General features: G+C 39.1%; 3 protein-coding genes across 3 annotated transcripts; all 3 read right to left on the reverse strand.

Annotated features, from left to right (window-relative positions):
• Positions 1 to 1,056: 1,056 nt before the first annotated feature.
• On the reverse strand, positions 1,057 to 5,343 carry adh5 (class III alcohol dehydrogenase). The gene is given in 9 exon segments (NM_001104786.1): positions 1,057 to 1,185; positions 2,111 to 2,249; positions 2,343 to 2,478; positions 2,598 to 2,858; positions 2,940 to 3,159; positions 3,236 to 3,323; positions 3,416 to 3,557; positions 4,360 to 4,461; positions 5,303 to 5,343. Coding segments are annotated over 9 exon segments (1,140 nt in total). The 5' UTR covers positions 5,321 to 5,343; the 3' UTR covers positions 1,057 to 1,151.
• Positions 5,344 to 8,095: 2,752 nt separating this feature from the next.
• Positions 8,096 to 10,199, reverse strand: LOC101170231 (leukocyte elastase inhibitor-like). The gene is made up of 3 exons (XM_020712684.2): positions 9,651 to 10,199; positions 9,430 to 9,519; positions 8,096 to 9,350 (listed from the first exon to the last, which is right to left on the reverse strand). Exons 1-3 carry the CDS (start codon positions 9,759 to 9,761, stop codon positions 9,093 to 9,095), a joined length of 459 nt encoding a protein of 152 aa, XP_020568343.1. The 5' UTR covers positions 9,762 to 10,199; the 3' UTR covers positions 8,096 to 9,092.
• Positions 10,200 to 12,372: 2,173 nt separating this feature from the next.
• On the reverse strand, positions 12,373 to 16,976 carry LOC101165267 (leukocyte elastase inhibitor). Its single transcript, XM_004080919.4, has 9 exons — positions 16,739 to 16,976; positions 15,348 to 15,529; positions 15,092 to 15,232; positions 14,836 to 14,953; positions 14,541 to 14,683; positions 14,253 to 14,330; positions 13,194 to 13,283; positions 12,934 to 13,114; positions 12,373 to 12,785 (listed from the first exon to the last, which is right to left on the reverse strand). The coding sequence occupies exons 2-9, from the start codon at positions 15,522 to 15,524 to the stop codon at positions 12,556 to 12,558; spliced, it is 1,158 nt and encodes a 385-aa protein (XP_004080967.1). The 5' UTR covers positions 15,525 to 15,529; positions 16,739 to 16,976; the 3' UTR covers positions 12,373 to 12,555.
• Between the last annotated feature and the right edge of the window lie 1,240 nt (positions 16,977 to 18,216).

Below are 18,216 nucleotides of genomic sequence, written 5' to 3' on the forward strand. Positions count from 1 at the left end.
GCACTGAAAATGGTTTGGATCTTTGCACCAATGTGTTTACAATAAAGTCTCTGTCACTGCTCCATCACTGATGTCTATGCTGCATTGAATGCAGACGGTTGTTTTTCAGTCCAGCTAATAGTTGGTAATTCTTCTCTTTTCTAAACTGCAATTGTGAAACTTTTCTTTATGATGAGTCTCATAGTGGTGCTGAATGTTATATTCTTTGAACACTGCGACCTGTTGATGACATACCAAGCATGCAGGTTTTGCGTTCAGCTTTGTGAAAAAAGAAAACTCATGGTTTTTCCTGGAAAGCTCTCACTCCACTTCACTTTTTGACAACATTTTGGTCATTAGGGTGTCACTACTGATGATCCTTATAGCAAGATAACACCGGTGAAGCTCATAGGGAACCAAAGTGTATCTTACCCAGACGCAGAGCTGTTAGGTTTTGCTTTTGGCACGTGCAGATTTATGCCGTTTCATCTGTTTTGCTTATCCTTTACTCCCCCTAGTGGCGGAATTGCGCACTTCGGTAATTTCTTTAAAAAATCATAACTCGCCAGAGGAATAGACTAGAAACTTGCTTTCTTTTTTAAACATTCTTATGATTTTTACTCTTCACGTGTGGGCCGGACTTAACCACCTGTATGTTTGACACCCTTGGTCTACAGGAACTAAACAGTTACTTCTCTTTTCTTTTTATTAAAGGAGTTTCGAAACCAAGACATGACAGACGTGATTTGAGAGTTAATTTTTATTCAACTTTTATTGAAGACATGACTACAAAGAGGTATTAAGGATGAACAGCCATATTCTAATAAACTAAGTGCTTGTTTTGAGACCATTATTCTATGACCAGCTGAATCAAGTTTTTTAAAGTGTATAGTTATTTATTTCAATTCTTCTCTACCTCATTTGGAACTCTTCAAACTTTCCCTAGTTTTTGAAATCAAACATTTTAGCCTTTTTCCATCAATTAACTGGATTTGAAAGGGATTTCGGTTGCTTTAGATGTTTTTAGGTTTCTCTTTTGCTCTCAATAACCATTGGGAAAAAAACCTTGCACAGGAATAGTGCTGCTAAAGCTTTTATTCTGAAAAATAGCAGCACTAAAGTGTTGTTATGACTGGACAGAGATGAGTTCAGGGCCACATATGATGGTCATTTCAGGCACTTCCAAAAGTCAGCACTGTGCGGATACTGCAAGAAATAAAAACGAGGGAGAACACTTTACCAAAGAAACTCAACAGCAAGTGAAGTTTGAAGTTCTTAAGCTGCGTTCACAGCGAACACGATTCACACGTCAAAGTTAAGTCAATGTACAGACGCCATCAGAGGTTCTGCCATGTGTTTTGAGCGCTGTGGTGCAATGTTTTCAGAGTTCAAATATCTGAACTGTGGCGAAGAAAATGCATCGTGTCAACCAATCAGCACTCAGCTTTGGCCCTTGAGGGGTTCATGACGCGATCAGGGGGCGGAGTCCAAACCAACATGGAGGAGAAGCTGATCATTCCTCTCATGAACTCTATGACAGGTTTCTTATTTTGATTGAGAGAATAATAAAAATGTTTTTTAATTTTTTTTTCCTCCTTGGAATAATATGGGAGACAATTTGGGAGTAGATGGTGAGCTTCTCTGTACCAGGAGAGTCTCTGAATGACTGAATGTTTTTGTAGAACTCTTAAAAATGAAAAAACCTGATCTCTCAATGTCATCCAAACTTTCGTGCTTTGTAAATGACATATACAGCCAATGCTTACATGACTTAAAACTTTAAAAACTTTACAGGCTAAAAATTTTTGCCAGTACCTCTCTCCACAAACGCCTGTCAACAAACTGTCACGCACCTTTGTGTGTAAAATCTGGTCTCCGCATTTGACCCATCCCCTGGGGGAGAGGTGAGCTGCGGACACAGCCGGGCTCGTGAACCATTTGGTGATTTAACCCCCCCAACCCTTTAATGCTCAGTGTCAAGCAGGGAGGCATTGGGTCCCACACAAGGCCACTGAGCTTTTTGGACAAGCTTTAAAAAGTAAATTTATGCGCATCAAAAGAGAGGCAGCGGATGCAAATTTGAAGCATAAATAGCGTTTGGTGTGAGCGTAGCATGAAATGTATTTCCCACCTCTTTCCGGCGTGCATTAGCTCAAATCCTTCATTGATTTGATCGAAGGGCAGAGTGTGAGTCACAAATTCGTCCACCTTTAACTTCTTGTTCATGTAGTCTTCTACCAGTCTAGGAACGCTCTCTACACTCTTCCAACCTGCAGGGAACATAAAATCCACTTCATCAAATAAAGTATTGATATTTGTACAACCAGAAGTAATAAAACAGTGGGTGGGAGTGGGGGGGTCACCTCCAAAGGCTGTGCCTTTCCAAACGCGGCCTGTCACCAGCTGGAACGGCCTGGTGGAGATCTCCTGACCGGCTCCAGCCACACCGATGATGACACTCTGACCCCAGCCTTTGTGGCACGCCTCTAAAGCAGCTCTCTGAGATAAACGGTTACGTCACTCCTGTCAGCATTTCCTCATAAACCAGCAATACTTTAAAGTTTAAACAAACAAGCATAACCACTCAGCTCTGTTGCTTTTGCACTGTTAGGGCTCACCATGATTTGCACGTTCCCAATGCATTCGAATGAGTAGTCGACGCCGCCATCGGTCATTTCCACCAGAACCTCCTGGATGGGCTTGCTGTGGTCCTTTGGGTTCACGAACTCCGTGGCTCCAAACTCCTTGGCCCTTTCAAACTTCTCTGGGTTGATGTCAACTCCAATGATCCTGTTGGCCCCGGCAACTTTGCAGCCCATAATAGCGGCCAGGCCGACGGCTCCGAGTCCAAAAACGGCACAGGTCGAACCGGGCTCCACCTGCGACGACACAAAGGAGCCATGAAGGCAAACAATGGTTTCTAGAGAAGAAAGGAGTCCCTCCATTGATCTTCTGATCACCTTGGCAGTGTTGAGAGCAGCTCCATAACCAGTGGAGATGCCACACCCAAGAAGGCAGACTTTATCCAGCGGTGCCTTCTCGTTCACTTTGGCCAGAGAGATGTCCGCCACTACAGTGTACTCGGAGAAGGTGCTGGTCCCCATGAAGTGAAAGATCTGCTTCCCCTTGCAGGTGAAGCGAGAAGTCTTGTCAGGAAGAAGGCCCTGACCCTGAGTGACCCTTCATAGTGGGAGCAAAGAGACTCAACTATTAACATCCTCAGAGAAAATGTGTGGAAATGCTTCGACACACACACCGGATTTTTTGGCAGAGGTTCGTCTTGGGATTTTTGCAGAACTTGCATTCACCACACTGTGGCACGTACAGCGGGATGACTGTGTCGCCTGTGTGGGGGAAAAAGTTGCAGAGAAACATCAGAAGTGACATTTTAGGTAAAGTTTTCAAAGTATTAATGTTTCGGCTGAAGGCTGCTCACCTGGCTTGAATGAAGTGACCCCCTCACCAACGCTCTCCACTGTTCCAGCCCCCTCGTGTCCCAAGATGACGGGGAAAAGCCCCTCTGGGTCGCTGCCACTCAGAGTGTAGGCATCTGTGTGACACACCCCTGTGGCAAAGAGCTGAGAAAGACTAATTTATGTAAAATCCAAACACCATAAGGTTCAGTAAAGTGATAAAATGCTTGTAATATCCTAATGTTGCATTTACTAGAATGTTTGGACACCTTGATGTTTCAGATAAAACCTGACACGGTTTCTATTTGAAGGTATTTATACGTACAGACCTACGCAGCCTTGTGTGAAAAGGTGATTTCTCCTCATGTTATAAAAAAAATACAATTACGATCTTAACTAAGGCTTTTATTTTGAAACTAAATTAGAAAAGGTTGCATGGATGTCTTGTTAGGCGCGTTTTTTTTGTCTTCTCTGGGATTCATACCTGCTGCTATGACTTCCAAAAGCATCTGACTTCCTATAGCGACTTCTGTGAGGAGGAGGAACTTCTGTGGCGTTCAAAACAGCTAAAATGTATCTGTAATATCTGTAAGGCCTGCAGACCTGAGCTAATATGTGAGCTATCCGTCTACACATGTAGTCACAAGGCCCTGGTTAAGCAGAAAACCACTGTAGTAATATAAGCTAAAATGTAATGTCCACGCATGTGAACACCAGGTCCTAAGAGGTTGAGACAGTTATTTTTGCTCATAACTAATTATTCTTGCAATAGCAAGGATGACGTTGGCTGTGAAAACGAGTTTCGGCGTTCAGCGATCTTTGTCTCTCACTATTATGGTCCCTTTTTTATTGTTAATAATTATCCATCTTCTACTCCTCCTTAGTCCTGAACAGAGTCCAGAGTTGGCAACATTTTTAATAAATCCTTGAATGTAAATCTGAATATAAAGGTGGTCTGCAGGTTTACCTTGATGCGAACTTCGTGGGCCTTTGGTGGAGCAACTTCCACCTCCTCGATGGACAGAGGCTTCCCAGGCTCCCAGGCAACAGCTGCCTTACATTTGATAACCTGAAGAAAAGAACATCAGGATGAAGCTGTTACATGCATTATTTTTTTTAAATCGGTGTTTGTGACTATAACCCTTGTGCTATCTTAGAAGACCCTACCCTTACATTGACGTGTTCTCCCTACCATAACAAAGGTGGATAAAGGTGGAAAGATTTCTTGTAATCCATGGACACCAGTGAAGATCACAAATCATTGAAGAGAAAAGGTTCAGAGCACTGTCTAGTGGGTCTAGATGACCCAACTCCCAATGTTAAAGTGCCTAGGATAGCACAAAGGTTAAGTTGTACAAGGACTGATGTTCTGACCCCTTCCTAATGCTTTTCTGCATTCTCTGAAGCCCATGCAACACTGCTCTGGACTGCTCTACCTCTGCACCATGGCCACCCAGTAGACCAGGGAGCAACAAAGTGACTCTCCAACTATGATGTAACGCTTACAAGCTCCAGTTTTTTCTTTCTTAAAAAATTTATAAATTAGCCTCACGATTCCAGGGCGAAAATTATTAGCCAGATAATAGTTTAACCTAACCTTAGACATTGTTTTCTCCACCAAAGGGAATTTACTTTAATCCTGCAAATACCAGTTCCAGCTCACCCATCAAAGACCCACGGTTGTGTGCAGAATGTGAGTGTGTGTGTATATAGACGGGGGGGGGGGGGGGTAATCTTTGTTGCAGCAATTTCGTAGCAAAGTTTGCTACGACATTGCTGCAAACAGCAATGAAAATTTTCGCTTAAACTAACTCAACACGGACATTTCCATCGTTCTCCTGCACACTCACGTTATATCAGAGAAGAACAGCCAACAGCTACGTTTCTTGCTAAAGTTTGTGGAAACTCACTTTGCCTGCTGTCTCCATGTTGGTTCCTTCAGGGCGAAAAGGGGGCGGAGCTACGAACGGACCTTGAACTGACGTTCTTACTTCAAATCTCGACCAATCGCAAGCGAGAACATTAAGGGAAACGACGACGTCATCACGCCGGTGAAAGTTGTCAAACAAAAGCAGATCCGGATTATGGCTAAATTTCATATTCACAAACGCAAATTTTCCAATAAAAAACCTGATTTCTTTGTGTTCAAACTGGAGCTGCAGCAATATTTAAAGTTAATTTTAGCTTCTAAAAATACAAAAGCTCAAAAAACAATTAACATTTGTAAATCTCTTGGAAAAGTTTACTCTCGCATTTTGTCTTCTTATTTTTTATTTTATCTATTTTTTCCTTTTTTTCTATGTTTAGTTCTATTTTCTTTATTTATTTTTATTTTTTCCCTTTTGTGATTGTTACTAATAATTAGAATCTTCCTAAGGATGTAACACGTTTATTCTGTATTCAGAATTGTATTGTACTATATGTGCATAATTGTTGCATTTTTTTGTTCTGTATGTTGCAATTGTTCAATAAAAAAACAAAAACAAAAGCAGATACGGCAATGTCGTTGTGACTCCTAAGAATATGCCATTGTGTTCAATGCTGTTTCCAAACAAATGTGCAAAATGTTTCAAACAACTGTTAGGAATGAAGACATGCCCTCTATGGATGCAAAATACACAAACACAGGAAAAATCTGCTTTACTCCTACCCACATGAACAAAACAAACAAAAATAAAATATCTGTCTTGTTTCAAAGAGATGTCATTTCTGTACCATGTAACAAAAACTACTAGAGACGGTTTGGTCAGTGTTTGGAGAAAAGGCTGGAGTGTGACCCAAAAGTTTATGATAAATAATAAAATGAAAGTTTATTTTAAATAATTAACATTATTTACCCCACCAATCCACCAAAGATACATTAAAACAATTGATTCTAACTGTAATTTTTGCAAAACACAACCAAAAACAATTAACCATCTTTTTTGGAACTGTAATGAAATTAGAATTATTTTGGAAAAAGTGTTTACAGTTAATCAAAACATGCCCACCCCACTTTTACTCTGAAATTTGAATATATAATTTTTGGCTTTCATAATAAAAACTTGGACTCAAATAAAAAACTCATAATTAATATTATTATTATATTAGGCTAATTTTATATTCAGAAATGCAAACTTTCTTTATCTTCTATTTTCTCCCCTGTGTTTATCAAATAAATTAAAATGTATCTCTCTCTAAAAGCCTTAACCAGAAAGCTGTATATTTGTATGAAAGTTGTAGAAACCTGAATGTTTTTATGTCAAAGGCATGTTATATGTATGCTCCCCTGGCATATTTGAAGTTTACTTTGCAAAATTGTGTTTTGTTTTGTACTAACTGTTTGTTAAATAAAGTTAAAAAAAAAGCAGCTACGGCTGGAAAAGTGAGTATGTCAACCCAAATGACCGTTTCTTTCTCTTCTTAGAAATTAAATTCACACAAAACATGAGTGTTCAAAAGTTTCTTAAGATAGAAAATAAATTGTATTTAGAGTTTAGCACAAGCAATTATATGGGCAAACATCTATTAAAGAACAAAAGAATTGACTGCAGATGCAACCGGCAAATAGTCTTTAAGCAGCGATTTATTTTTGAAAAAAAGTAAGTAAATAAAAATAAGGAAATACAACTCTGTGAATTTGTGTTGCAAAATAGTATACTTGACTGTGTGTGTGTGTGGGGGGGGGGACTACAGTCAAAATATTAACTTTACCCTAACCTAAAATGCCACTTTTCCCTTGTCCCACCACCTAATGTCCAAGTAAAGTATAAAATAGTTAGGGTTAAATGTATTGTTCTTTTTTTGGTATCATTTTTTTAATTGGTATCTTTTGTAATTGTGTAGGAGGTCCTTGAGTAAGACCCTTCATGCTACTCCCTAACTATGTAGCTATGAAGGGGCCAAATTCTGGGTCCCTGGTGCCAGTCCCCAGCCTGAATAAAATCCATGGTTGTTTTAGGAAGGGCATCCGGCGTAAAAATCTCTGCCACCTGTGAGAATTAGTTAGTAAGGTTTTGTAACCCTGCAAAACAGGGATCACTGACCAAACACAGTGATTGTAATTTCTTCTATTTAGGTTTCATCATGTTCACGTTCAACTGTCATTCAAGATCTTGTTCACGAGTAAGGGAAGACCGGAGTGTGAGATTGACAGGTGGATCGGAATGGCGTCCGCAGTTATGCGGTCGCTGTATTGGTCCGTTGTGGTGAAGAGAGAGCTGAGCCAAAAAGCAAAGCTCTCAATTTACCGGTCAATCTTTGTTCCAATACTCACCTATGGTCATGAGCTATGGGTCATGACCGAAAGACCAAGGTCCCGAATACAAGAGGCTGAAATGAGCTTCCTCCGTAGGGTGGCGGGGCGCTCCCTTAGACATAGGATGAGAAGCTCGGTCACCCGCAGAGAGCTCGGAGTAGAACCGCTTCTCCTCCACACCTAAAGGAGCCAGTTGAGGTGGCTCAGGCATCTAATCAGGATGCCTCTTGGACGCCTCCCTGGAGAGGTATTCCTGGCATATCCCAATGGGCGGAGGCCCCGGGGAAGACCCAGGACACGCTGGAGAGACTACGTCTCTCAGCTGGCCTGGGAACGCCTCAGCGTCCCCCGAGAGGAGCTGGAGGAAGTGGCCGGGGCGAGGGAAGTCTGGGCCTCTCTGCTTAGACTGCTTCCCCCGCGACCCGGTCCCAGATAAGCGGTGGAAGATGGATGGATGGATGGAGGTTTCATCTGACCAAATCACATTCTTCCAATTCTGGCCTCTGGAGAGTTTTCGTCCTCTGTAGACATGAGCTGGCTTCAGCAGTTTAGTACACTTCATGTACTAAATACTACAAATGCCACAATTCTCTGTTTAGGACCAAACCATATGTTACACCAATAAACGGAAAGTGAATGATTAATCTCTACTGTATACCATAGAAAAAAAAGAAATAGGAGATTATTTTTATAATATAATTATATCCCATTAGTTGTGGCAGATATTGGGTTTAAATTTAGAATTATTATCCTGCTGACAGACAATTCTGTAAATGGGACAAGGCAACCAAGATACTTCAACTTTAATGTGATTTGATCAAGCAGGATATGATAAAACTGACAAGAACAAGGTTTAAATAGGAGTCCTGCTTTATTAAATGATACAATTTATCCAAAAGTTTAGCATTTCACTTAACTGTTTTTGTGTTTCGCTTACATGCTGAAAAAATAAAATAAAAAATATTTGATCTAAAGAAATCTGTTACAGCTGTCACAGTAAATGTAAATGTTAAGCCCCTTGACGTCTGTTGATACACAAATCTATAAAAAACCATTTGGCTCCAAAAGTTACCTTTATTTAACATCTACTTGGAATAAAGAAACATGTGATTTTTATTTCTTAGTTAAAAAAAAAAAATTTGAGGTTATTCGCTTCTTTGAAAAGATCACCAAGGAGAGCAGAAGCGTCCAGTAAACAGAATATTCCTGTTGAGGTTATGACAATTGAAGAAGAGGAAAGGGTGGTGTGCAGTAAAGTATTGCTTTGCAGTAGTGTGCAAGTAACAGAAACTTGCTTCAGTAGCAGCTGCTACTTCAGTTCCCTCCTCATTCATCTCCACAACAGATTTGTGGGTGCCCTCAAACAGAAACAGGTCTTGGGTCCCGGACATGCCTGTAACAGAAGGGTTAATATATAAATAAAAACATAAATTATAAAAAAGAATAAAAAACAATCATAAACATCAAAGAGAGCTGACAAACTTTCTTCTGTGAATACACTCATTTGACATAGTAAACTGTGAACTTTCACACATCTTACCTGAGAAATTACACTTTCTGTCATCAAAAGCATCCACCATGCCCATGCGAGTCAGCACTTTCTTCAAGTTATACTTCTCCTCCATCTTGAATCGAGGAAGACGAACATCGACTTTAGTCAGAGGCATTTTTTCTGGAGAAGTCCACTCCATGATTTTATCGTAGGTCAATAGTTTCTCCAGCTGAGAGGATGAAACAGTAAATATTAGAGATGTTAGTGTGTGCACGTTTGGTCTTTATCAGTCTCTGTGAAAGTCCTACCCTCTCCAGTCCTGTGCTCTCATCTAGTATTTCCTGTGGTAAAAAGATGAGCATGCTCAGCTCCTTCCCCTCGTAAGGCATCTCCAGGATCTGTCCAGCAGAGTTTCAGACATTCAAGCAGAATAAAATACTGACAAATATACAGAAAATGATGAAATCTAAACAAAGATTAAACATTCAATTCAATCAAGAATCAGCTAAAGGGTTATGTGTTCGTTTACCTGACAGTCGATTTCAGGAATTTCAACATAAGGAAACTTGGCCTCCTGTCTCATCATCATCACAGGATTTTTGTCTTTCTGAGATATCAAGCACATAAAAAACACTCTCATATCCAAGAATACGTCAATGATTTTCTGCACACATATGTTCCTGAAGACATTTTTATGTGTATTTTAATGTATTTTGTGCAAACATCATTGTTCGTCTCTAAACTCAGTGGTGAATCTGCCAGTCACATTGGTTGATTACAATAACGCAGGAAGGAAACTGTCCCCTTAATTGGTTTAGTTTTCATTCAAGGTTTAGCGTGAAGTTTTCAAAATGTTTTTGGCTATGAAATTATTAGTTTAAAACAAAGATAACAAGAGTTATAACATATTATAGTGAAACTCCTTGGAATAAATCTTTGGAAAATTATAGTTCAGTTGAGCTTCGTCTTTTTTTTAGCCCTTTTCTACATTGTTTTGACATTGTATTTGCTTTATTTTTGGATTTATACATTTGTATTTTGTTTGTACATGTTTGAAAACATAAAAACGGTTCCATCTCAATTGTTGTCATTTTTGCAGTACAAATACTGAATACAATGATGTTGCATTTGGCTGTCTATGCGGCTGTTCACAGGGGGGGAGGTTCCAATTATTAGCGTTTCCCGCATCATGTTTTTGTGCTCAGCATATGTTTTACAGCCTATTTTTCATTGTCATTTTCCATCAGTTAGAGAGTGGGAGGTGTGAAAGGCGTGGGGGGCTAGGTACGGGGAGGGGGGCCCTATTATTTATTTATTTATTTATTAATGCTTGCTTGTTTTTATATTTTGTTGTTTTAATGTAAAGCACTTTGTTTTATATTTTTATATGAAAAGTGCTTTATAAATAAAGTTTGATTTGATTTGATTTACAATTACCACTCAGAAATGAGTTTTATGGGAAGTTTCAGGTTCATTGTGGATATATTGGTGTAATATAATGGAATAAAAGAAGCTGGGGTTTACTAGCAATATTGACATTTACTGCTACAAAATGGTTTTAAAGATAAACGAACAGAATTTGGACAAATATGAAGTTTTGGTCTGTAAACTATATATATATATATATATATATATATATATATATATATATATATATATATATATATATATATATATATATATATATATATATATATATATATATATATATATATATATATATATATATATATAGTTTACAGACCAAAACTTTGGACACACCTGAATGGGAAAGTGTGTCCAAACCTTTGCTCTGTACTGTGTATATTATTTTATTTTTAATAGAGCTGATGCAGCTTATATACAGGTGCCTCTATAGTTCAGAAAACACGGTACTCACACCCCCTTTCTAAAAATCTGCTAACCCCCTCTCTTCCTGAGAGGTTTTTATTTATTTTTTATTGGAACTTTAAAAGATTACACATATATCCAGGTGGATAGAACAGAAATAAATAAAGATGTAAAATAAAATTAGGATTTTTGTTAAAATAAAATGTCATAATATAATACTAGGGATTCGACCACCCTGTCTGTTTTCCGGCTCTCCCTTGTCTCCTTGCTGCTGATTACCTGACTAGAGTCTTTCCATTTTCTCTGACTGAACACTTTTGGTTCAGGTTATTAGTTGTTCAGGGTATTAGATCTCAAAGGCCAGATTTACGCTATCATGAGCTACAGGGTGCCACTGGCAGTTTTTCTGAAAGTTGTAGTGAGCGTTTGTGAGCTACACTAAAAAAAGAGAACACAGATGCAACATATCCTTTAAACATGTTTAACCATGTAGTGTAACCACAGCTGCCTGGTTTATAGGAGGCAGACGTACAGAAAGTTCAGCGACAACTTTTCTTTGTGTGACAAAACCCACATTGGCTGCACACATCACACTTGATTTTTCCCCTTCTGCCTCTCTTCACATTTAGATCCTCAGCTGTTTATGGGCTCCAAATTCATTATCCTTTAAATCATTCCAGTATCAAGTCTGAGGCAAACACGAGGAGCCCAGTTTTCTTTTAAAATAACTCTCTATCTGCTGGAACCAGTCTGGCCTTTCTCGTCTGACCTCTGGCATCAACAAGGTATTTCTGTCCACAGAACTGTCACTCACTGGAAAACCTAAAGATGGTTGTGGGTGAAAATCCCATCAGATTAACAGTTTCTAAAATACTCACACCAACAATTCTTAAACATACTCAACTATTTTAACATTTCTAAGAATATTTGTTTTTTGTGTGTTTTTTTCTCTATACATATTTGGACATTTAGTAATTGATGTCATATTTTTAAGAATACTTATTTTGTTTTTTCACCTCAAATTATTTCTGTGTATGATCTGGACACAAAAAGATTAAAGTGGGATATTTGTGCATGTGTAGAACTGAACAAATACATCCAAAACACTGACAGCGGTTTCCTGAGTTATTATATTACTATATATATATTATTATATTATATTACTTTTGGCTGCACATGGGCTAAATTTACCTCTACTTGCTTTTAATGATGTTTTCTTCAGGATATTTTGCTTTTTCTTTTGTTACAAATAAAAAAACTGTTAATTATCAGATGTTTTTATTCAGTCTATTTATCTCCTCTAAAATGAATTGTAGCTGATCTTAGATTTGGGATTATTATCTTGCTGACGTGCTGTAAATGAAAACAGGCTCATTACAGGAACCAGTTACTTCAACTTTAATGTGATTTCATCAAGCAGGATTTGATAAAAATGGACAATAACAAATGTTTGAATGGGACTCCTGCTTTATTAAATGTTACAATTTTAACTTAAATGCTGAAAAGAAAAGGAAATTTCAATTTTTGACATAAAGAAATCTGTTCCAGCTGTTGCAATAAATGTAAATATTAGCTGGCTGAGTTTTCTTTGAAGATCACAGATCTCACTCAGGACAGCAGAAGCGTCCGGCAAACAGAATATTCATGCTGGAGTTATGACGGATGAAGAAGAGGAAAGGGTGGTCTGCAGTAAAGTATTGCTGTTTCAAATTACCAGAAGAATTACACATAAACATTCCAGTGGCAGCAGCTGCTTCAGTTCCCTTCTCATTCACCTCCACAAACGCTTTGTGGATGGCATCATACAGGTATAAATCTTTGGCTGCAGATATTCCTGTAACAGAGGACCAGAAGAGTCTAGATCTAAATGAATAAAAACGTGAAAACTGGAGAAAATTGTAAACATCAAAGAGAGCTGACAAACCTTATTCTGTGAATACACTCATTTGACATAGTAAACTGTGAGCTTTCACATATCTTACCTGAGAAATTGCACTTTGCTTGATCAAAAGCATCCACCATGCCCATGCGAGTCAGCACTTTCTTCAAGTTATACTTCTCCTCCATCTTGAATCGAGGAAGACACACTTCGACTTCAGTCAGATCCATTTTTTCTGGAGAAGTCCACTCCATGATTTTATCGTAGGTCAATAGTTTCTCCAGCTGAGAGGATGAAACAGTAAATATTAGAGATGTCAGTGCCTGCACGTTTGGTCTTTATCAGTCTCTGTGAAAGTCCTACCCTCTCCAGTCCTGTGCTCTCATCTAGTATTTCCCGTGGTAAAAAGATGAGCATGCTCAGCTCCTTCCCCTCGTAAGGCATCTCCAGGATCTGTCCAGCAGAGTTTCAGACATTCAAGCAGAATAAAATACTGACAAATATACAGAAAATGATGAGGGAGGGAGGGAAAACATTCAATTCAATCAAGAATCAGCTAAAGCAGTCTTTTTTGAGCCACGGCACACTTTAACCTCGACAAAAATCCCGCGGCACACCAGCATCCAAAAAAAAGATTTTAAAACAAGGAGAAACTCATAGACTGTATTGATCAATGGCCCCTCCACAATCTCACATGCATTTTTGTGATAATTGTGGCAGAAAAAGCTGGAAGTTGCAGCTGTTTTTTCTAAAAGATGGAATAAAAGTTAAGTTAAAAGATTTAAAAACTGTTTTATGTGTGTTCGTTGTGGTTTCAAGACGTTTAACAACGAAGACTCATTGTGCGCTGAGACGCTGTCACTTTAACCCAATGCATCATGGGAGATGTAGTGCAATAATTGACTCACTTCTCTGAGCTTCATTGATTTGTTCACCTGTTCCACGGTCTGATACCGGATCCCACGGAAAGCTAGACCGCGAAAGACGAACTTTAGCTGGTATTTTTGTTAGAACTGAGCGACTTTATGAGCAGAATCGGAACAAGAAAGTGAAGACTTTAACCACTTCTAATTGGTCAGACTGATGACGTGTGATTAAGCCTCCAAGAATGATTGGTGGAGAGTGTTAAAGGGGATTTTTCAGAAAACAGCTTTAGTTGCAGCTAAATCGTGGTACCGTCATGTTTATCATGTCTTTAACAGAATCAAATGAAGACAAAGAAAAAAGTATTTTATGATCTGTCATATTCCTAACTTCTCAGTGTTTTATCAGGGCCTGTTTGGATGAACAAAGAGCTGATATCCTGGAGATGGAAAAATGTTTTTATATCGTTTAATGAGGGCAATATCCCACATCACACTTGACCATCTTGCGGCACACTGGTTGAAAAATACTGAGCTAAAGGGTTATGTGTTTGTTTACCTGACAGTCGATTTCAGGAATTTCAACATAAGGAAACTTGGCCTCCTGTCTCATCATCTTCACAGGCCTTTTGTCTTTCTAAGAAATCAAACACATAAAAAACACTCTCATATCCAAGAATATGTCAACACACATTTGTTCTTAAAAACATATATTTGCATTTGAATATATTTTTGTGCAAGTATTTAGATTAACTGTGTCAGATTTTCAGGTTTGTGTTCATGTTAGTTCAGAGGTCAATACCTCAGACTAACATCAGTCACTTTGTGTTTTTATCTGTGTTTTTACCTTATTGAGTCTAAACTCAGCATTTTCAGTCCGAATACCCAGAAACTGTTGATCCCAGGTTCCTTTGAAGTAGATGGCGTTGACCAACACCAGAGTGGTGGTGTTGTTCAGAATGCCTTCCCCCACCAGATCTTTGATTTTATCTGGTAACAATAAATGATGATACATAAAATAATGACAAAACTGCAGACTATCAGCATCAGAAACACACTGATCCACCAGGAGAATCTCTGTTCCAGAATGTGTTGAACATCAGGATCATGTGACACACTGATGGTGCGTGAGTGAGATCCACCTTGGGTCTGCTTCTCCACCCAGCTGTTGATCTTGATCCTGGCTTCTTCATATTTGTTTCTAAAGTCCACAGACTCCAGTTCTGCATTGTAGCAGCTGCTGGTTTGTTTTAAGAACTCCTGAAAACACATGAAACCATCCAGCAACGATTAAGTCACTGTGTGGAGATAAATCAACTGTCAGCAGTGTCCTGGATCTCCAGTGACTGACAGTCAGAGTCCAGTAAAAATGTTGTCAGTGTTTCATGAAATGCTGACCTGAAGGAAGAGGAAAGACTGCTCTCCATACAGCCTGTTAGCAACACTGAGCAGAAACCCAGCTCTTGGCTTGTTCAGCTCCTCCAGTAGTTGTTGGAACAGAGAGTGGACTTCCTCCTGACAGTCCTGGGTCTTCAAACACTGTAAACAGTAAATGTGTTACAAAGATGCTGTGAACATTACTGATCTTTTAAAATGTAATGTTTGTGTGGTTTAAATCAGAAGATCAGAAACTCTTAGAGTATGTGAGTTGTACCTCAGCCATCTGTGTGGCTGTGTCACCTCTGGCTCCCAGCATCACCATAGCCAGAGCTGAAGAGATGCTGAATGGAGAGAAGAAGATGTTTGTAGTTCTGTGGTCCTCACTCAGCTGTCTGAACATAGCCAGAGAGAAGCTGATGTTGGCCTTGGAGAGAGGATTGATGGATGCCATAGTGACTGATGATGGGAAAGGAGGAAAATCATTCAGTATTTATTTGTCAGATATCTAATCAACCACAAGGGGGCACAATCTGGTGCCTTTTTGTCTTAGTTTCAAGTCCAAGTAACTGCAGATTTGTCAGGAAAGTCATGAGAGGTGAAACCAGATCCAAATCAATCATGCAGAATAAGGCACATTCCTAAATGGGGAACTTTAGTGGCCCACACAAAGTATCAAGGTTCTCGACCATTTTGTGAGCCTGTAGAGTTAAAATGATCTTGCACATTATTTCTACTGGCATGCTGCAAGCAAGAGGTCATAGAGAACACCTAAACAAAAACTGAGGGTAAGTAAGGGTGAATTAGTTGAGACGCTGTAGATTTTTCTATTTTTAACCCCCCTCAAATCATCTTTCTTCTCCATTCTGTTGCTCCTGTTGCTTGGTTTGAACTGGAGCAGATCCTCTTGCTGCCGTTTGATTGGATGATTAGAAATTTGCGTGGTACAGGTGTGCCTAATAAAGTGGCCAGTAAATGTATATTAAATAAAACTCTTGTTTTACATAATGCACATGTACCAATTAACATTGAAATAAGTGACACCAAATCCCATCTTTTTGTATACTGGAATTTTAACGGCCACAACATCAGTGTTAGCATTTGTAATTAGTTTGTTTGGTATTTTAATTTCATGTTATCTGTATTTTCTGTGTATTTCTGAACCTTTGTTTTAATGAGATTTTTTTTAACAGTTCAATCATAGAAGGTCCATGTGGTAGAAAGATTGAGAAGAGAACAGGAACAAAGCTGTTTCCTTGGACTCTTCTTGGTGTATGCAGCCAGTATTTTCCTTTTTGTTATCTAATTTGTCACGTCCAAACTTGGTTTTTAAGTTTGTTTATTTGCGTGTTAGTTTGACTTTTTGTTATCACGGACATCTGAAGAACAAAGCCATTTGTTGAACTTAATCACCTGAGAGAGTGATAGAAATATGTGGTTAAATCCAAAAAGGCATTAAATTCCAGGCATGAATTCAAGGACCATGGAGCATTCTGTCAGTAATAATTTCATTTCCTGAATTTGTCCCATTAACTTTTCCATAACTTAATATTGTTTTCTTTTGTCTATTTATGAGGCTTAATTTGCTGCAGCAACCTATGCATTAGAAATGATGGTCTAATTATGTGCCTTTAATAAATGACCATGATGAGTTCTAGTGTCACATACCTTCTTGAAGAAAGTTCTTCTATGTTTTCAGTTAAAGCTCCTCGATGTTTTCTCTGTTTGTCCTCCCAGTGATCAATAGCAGGATGTCTATAGTTCAGCTGTTTGGGGAGGGGGGCTCTCCTCCTCTGCTGCAATCTCAGTTTACCGAAAGCTCAGTGGTGATGCGTGAGTCATGGCCGCGTTGTTCAATGATGTCGAGTCACTGTACTGATTTGTGAATCATGATTCATCTTCCTCACTGACTCATTACTGACCCGTTCCCGTCTTTTACTAACTACCCGCTTATAGAAAATGATCCAGCTAATGATTGTAACTTAACTAGTTTTTCATTTCTGCTGAGAGAAGTAAAACCCCTCAGAATGAAGCTCACAACAGAACAGAATCATCCATTCTCTCATAGCAGCACAACTCTGCTAACTACCCAGTACAGTTACTCACCCCCCTTCCTGAGAAGTTATTACCCCCTCCCTTCCTGAGAGGTTTGTATTTGTTTTTTATTAGAACTTCAAATATTACACACATATCCAGATGGATAGAACAGAAAAAATAAAGATTAAAAATAAAATAAAATTAGGATTGTTGTCTAATACAAATGTCATAGTATAATAATAGGAATTCTACCACCCTGTCTGTTTTCCAGCTTTCCTTTCTCCCCATGCTGCTGATAACCTGATTTTAGTGTTTCCATTTTCTTTGACTGAACACTTCTGTTTCAGGTTATTAAAGAAGTGCAGGAAAATCTGGACAGGCAGGGTAGTAGATCTCAAAGACCAGATTTAGGCTGCCATGTTGTAGGTCAACAGCACTTGTTGACTCCAGTGCTAGGAAAAAAGAGGTGAAGAAAAAGTGTTTTTTGGCAGTCGTTAAAAAGGAAAAGCAGAAGTGCAGGACTTTGATTATCAGAATCAGAATCTTTTATTATCATTCTGCAGAGCACAATGAAATTTTTTCCAGCAACTCTCGATATAAAAAAGGTAGAATAAAATAAAATAAGAATAAGGAGCTATATAAGGCATAAATACTTAAATACTGTACAGTAGAGTGGGGTGAATATTGCACGAGTGGGTATTCCACATTAGAATGGATATTGCACATACAGCATGAATATTGCACACAGTTTAAAATAGAGTCAGAGCATTGTCAGCTGTGTGCTGACAGGGGTTAGTGGGTTATGTTAAGTCTGGGGGGAGGGGGCGGTTTCGTTGACCCAGTTGTGTGATGTGTGGGGGGGGTGGGGGGTGGATGGACCTCACTGCTCTTGGGAAGAAGCTGTTCCTCAGTCTGTTAGTGTGAGTTCTGATGCTCATGTATCTCTTCCCAGAGGGAAGAGGTACAAACAGGTTATGTCCTGGGTGGGTGGGGTCTGCAGCAATACGACCAGCCTTCCGTCGGACCCGGCTGTCATACACTGAGTCGAGTTGTGGGAGAGGTCCTCCCACAATCTCCTGTGCGGTTTTCACCACCCGGGCCAAGTCCTT

Source organism: Oryzias latipes, chromosome 20 (genome assembly GCF_002234675.1).
Source record: "Oryzias latipes chromosome 20, ASM223467v1".
Classification (NCBI taxonomy): Eukaryota; Metazoa; Chordata; class Actinopteri; order Beloniformes; family Adrianichthyidae; genus Oryzias; species Oryzias latipes.

Bases quoted from the DNA above. Each gene is read 5' to 3' on its own strand.
- LOC101165267 (XM_004080919.4), bottom strand. From the start codon at position 15,524: ATGGCATCCATCAATCCTCTCTCCAAGGCCAACATCAGCTTCTCTCTG. The intron at 14,331-14,540 runs GTAAAAACACAG...TTGATTTCTTAG, and splicing joins CTGAGTTTAGACTCAATAAG to AAAGACAAAAGGCCTGTGAA. The intron at 13,115-13,193 runs GTAGGACTTTCA...TCATCCTCTCAG, and splicing joins AGAGCACAGGACTGGAGAGG to CTGGAGAAACTATTGACCTA.
- LOC101170231 (XM_020712684.2), bottom strand. From the start codon at position 9,761: ATGAGAGTGTTTTTTATGTGCTTGATATCTCAGAAAGACAAAAATCCT. The intron at 9,520-9,650 runs GTAAACGAACAC...TCTGCTGGACAG, and splicing joins TTCCTGAAATCGACTGTCAG to ATCCTGGAGATGCCTTACGA. The intron at 9,351-9,429 runs GTAGGACTTTCA...TCATCCTCTCAG, and splicing joins AGAGCACAGGACTGGAGAGG to CTGGAGAAACTATTGACCTA.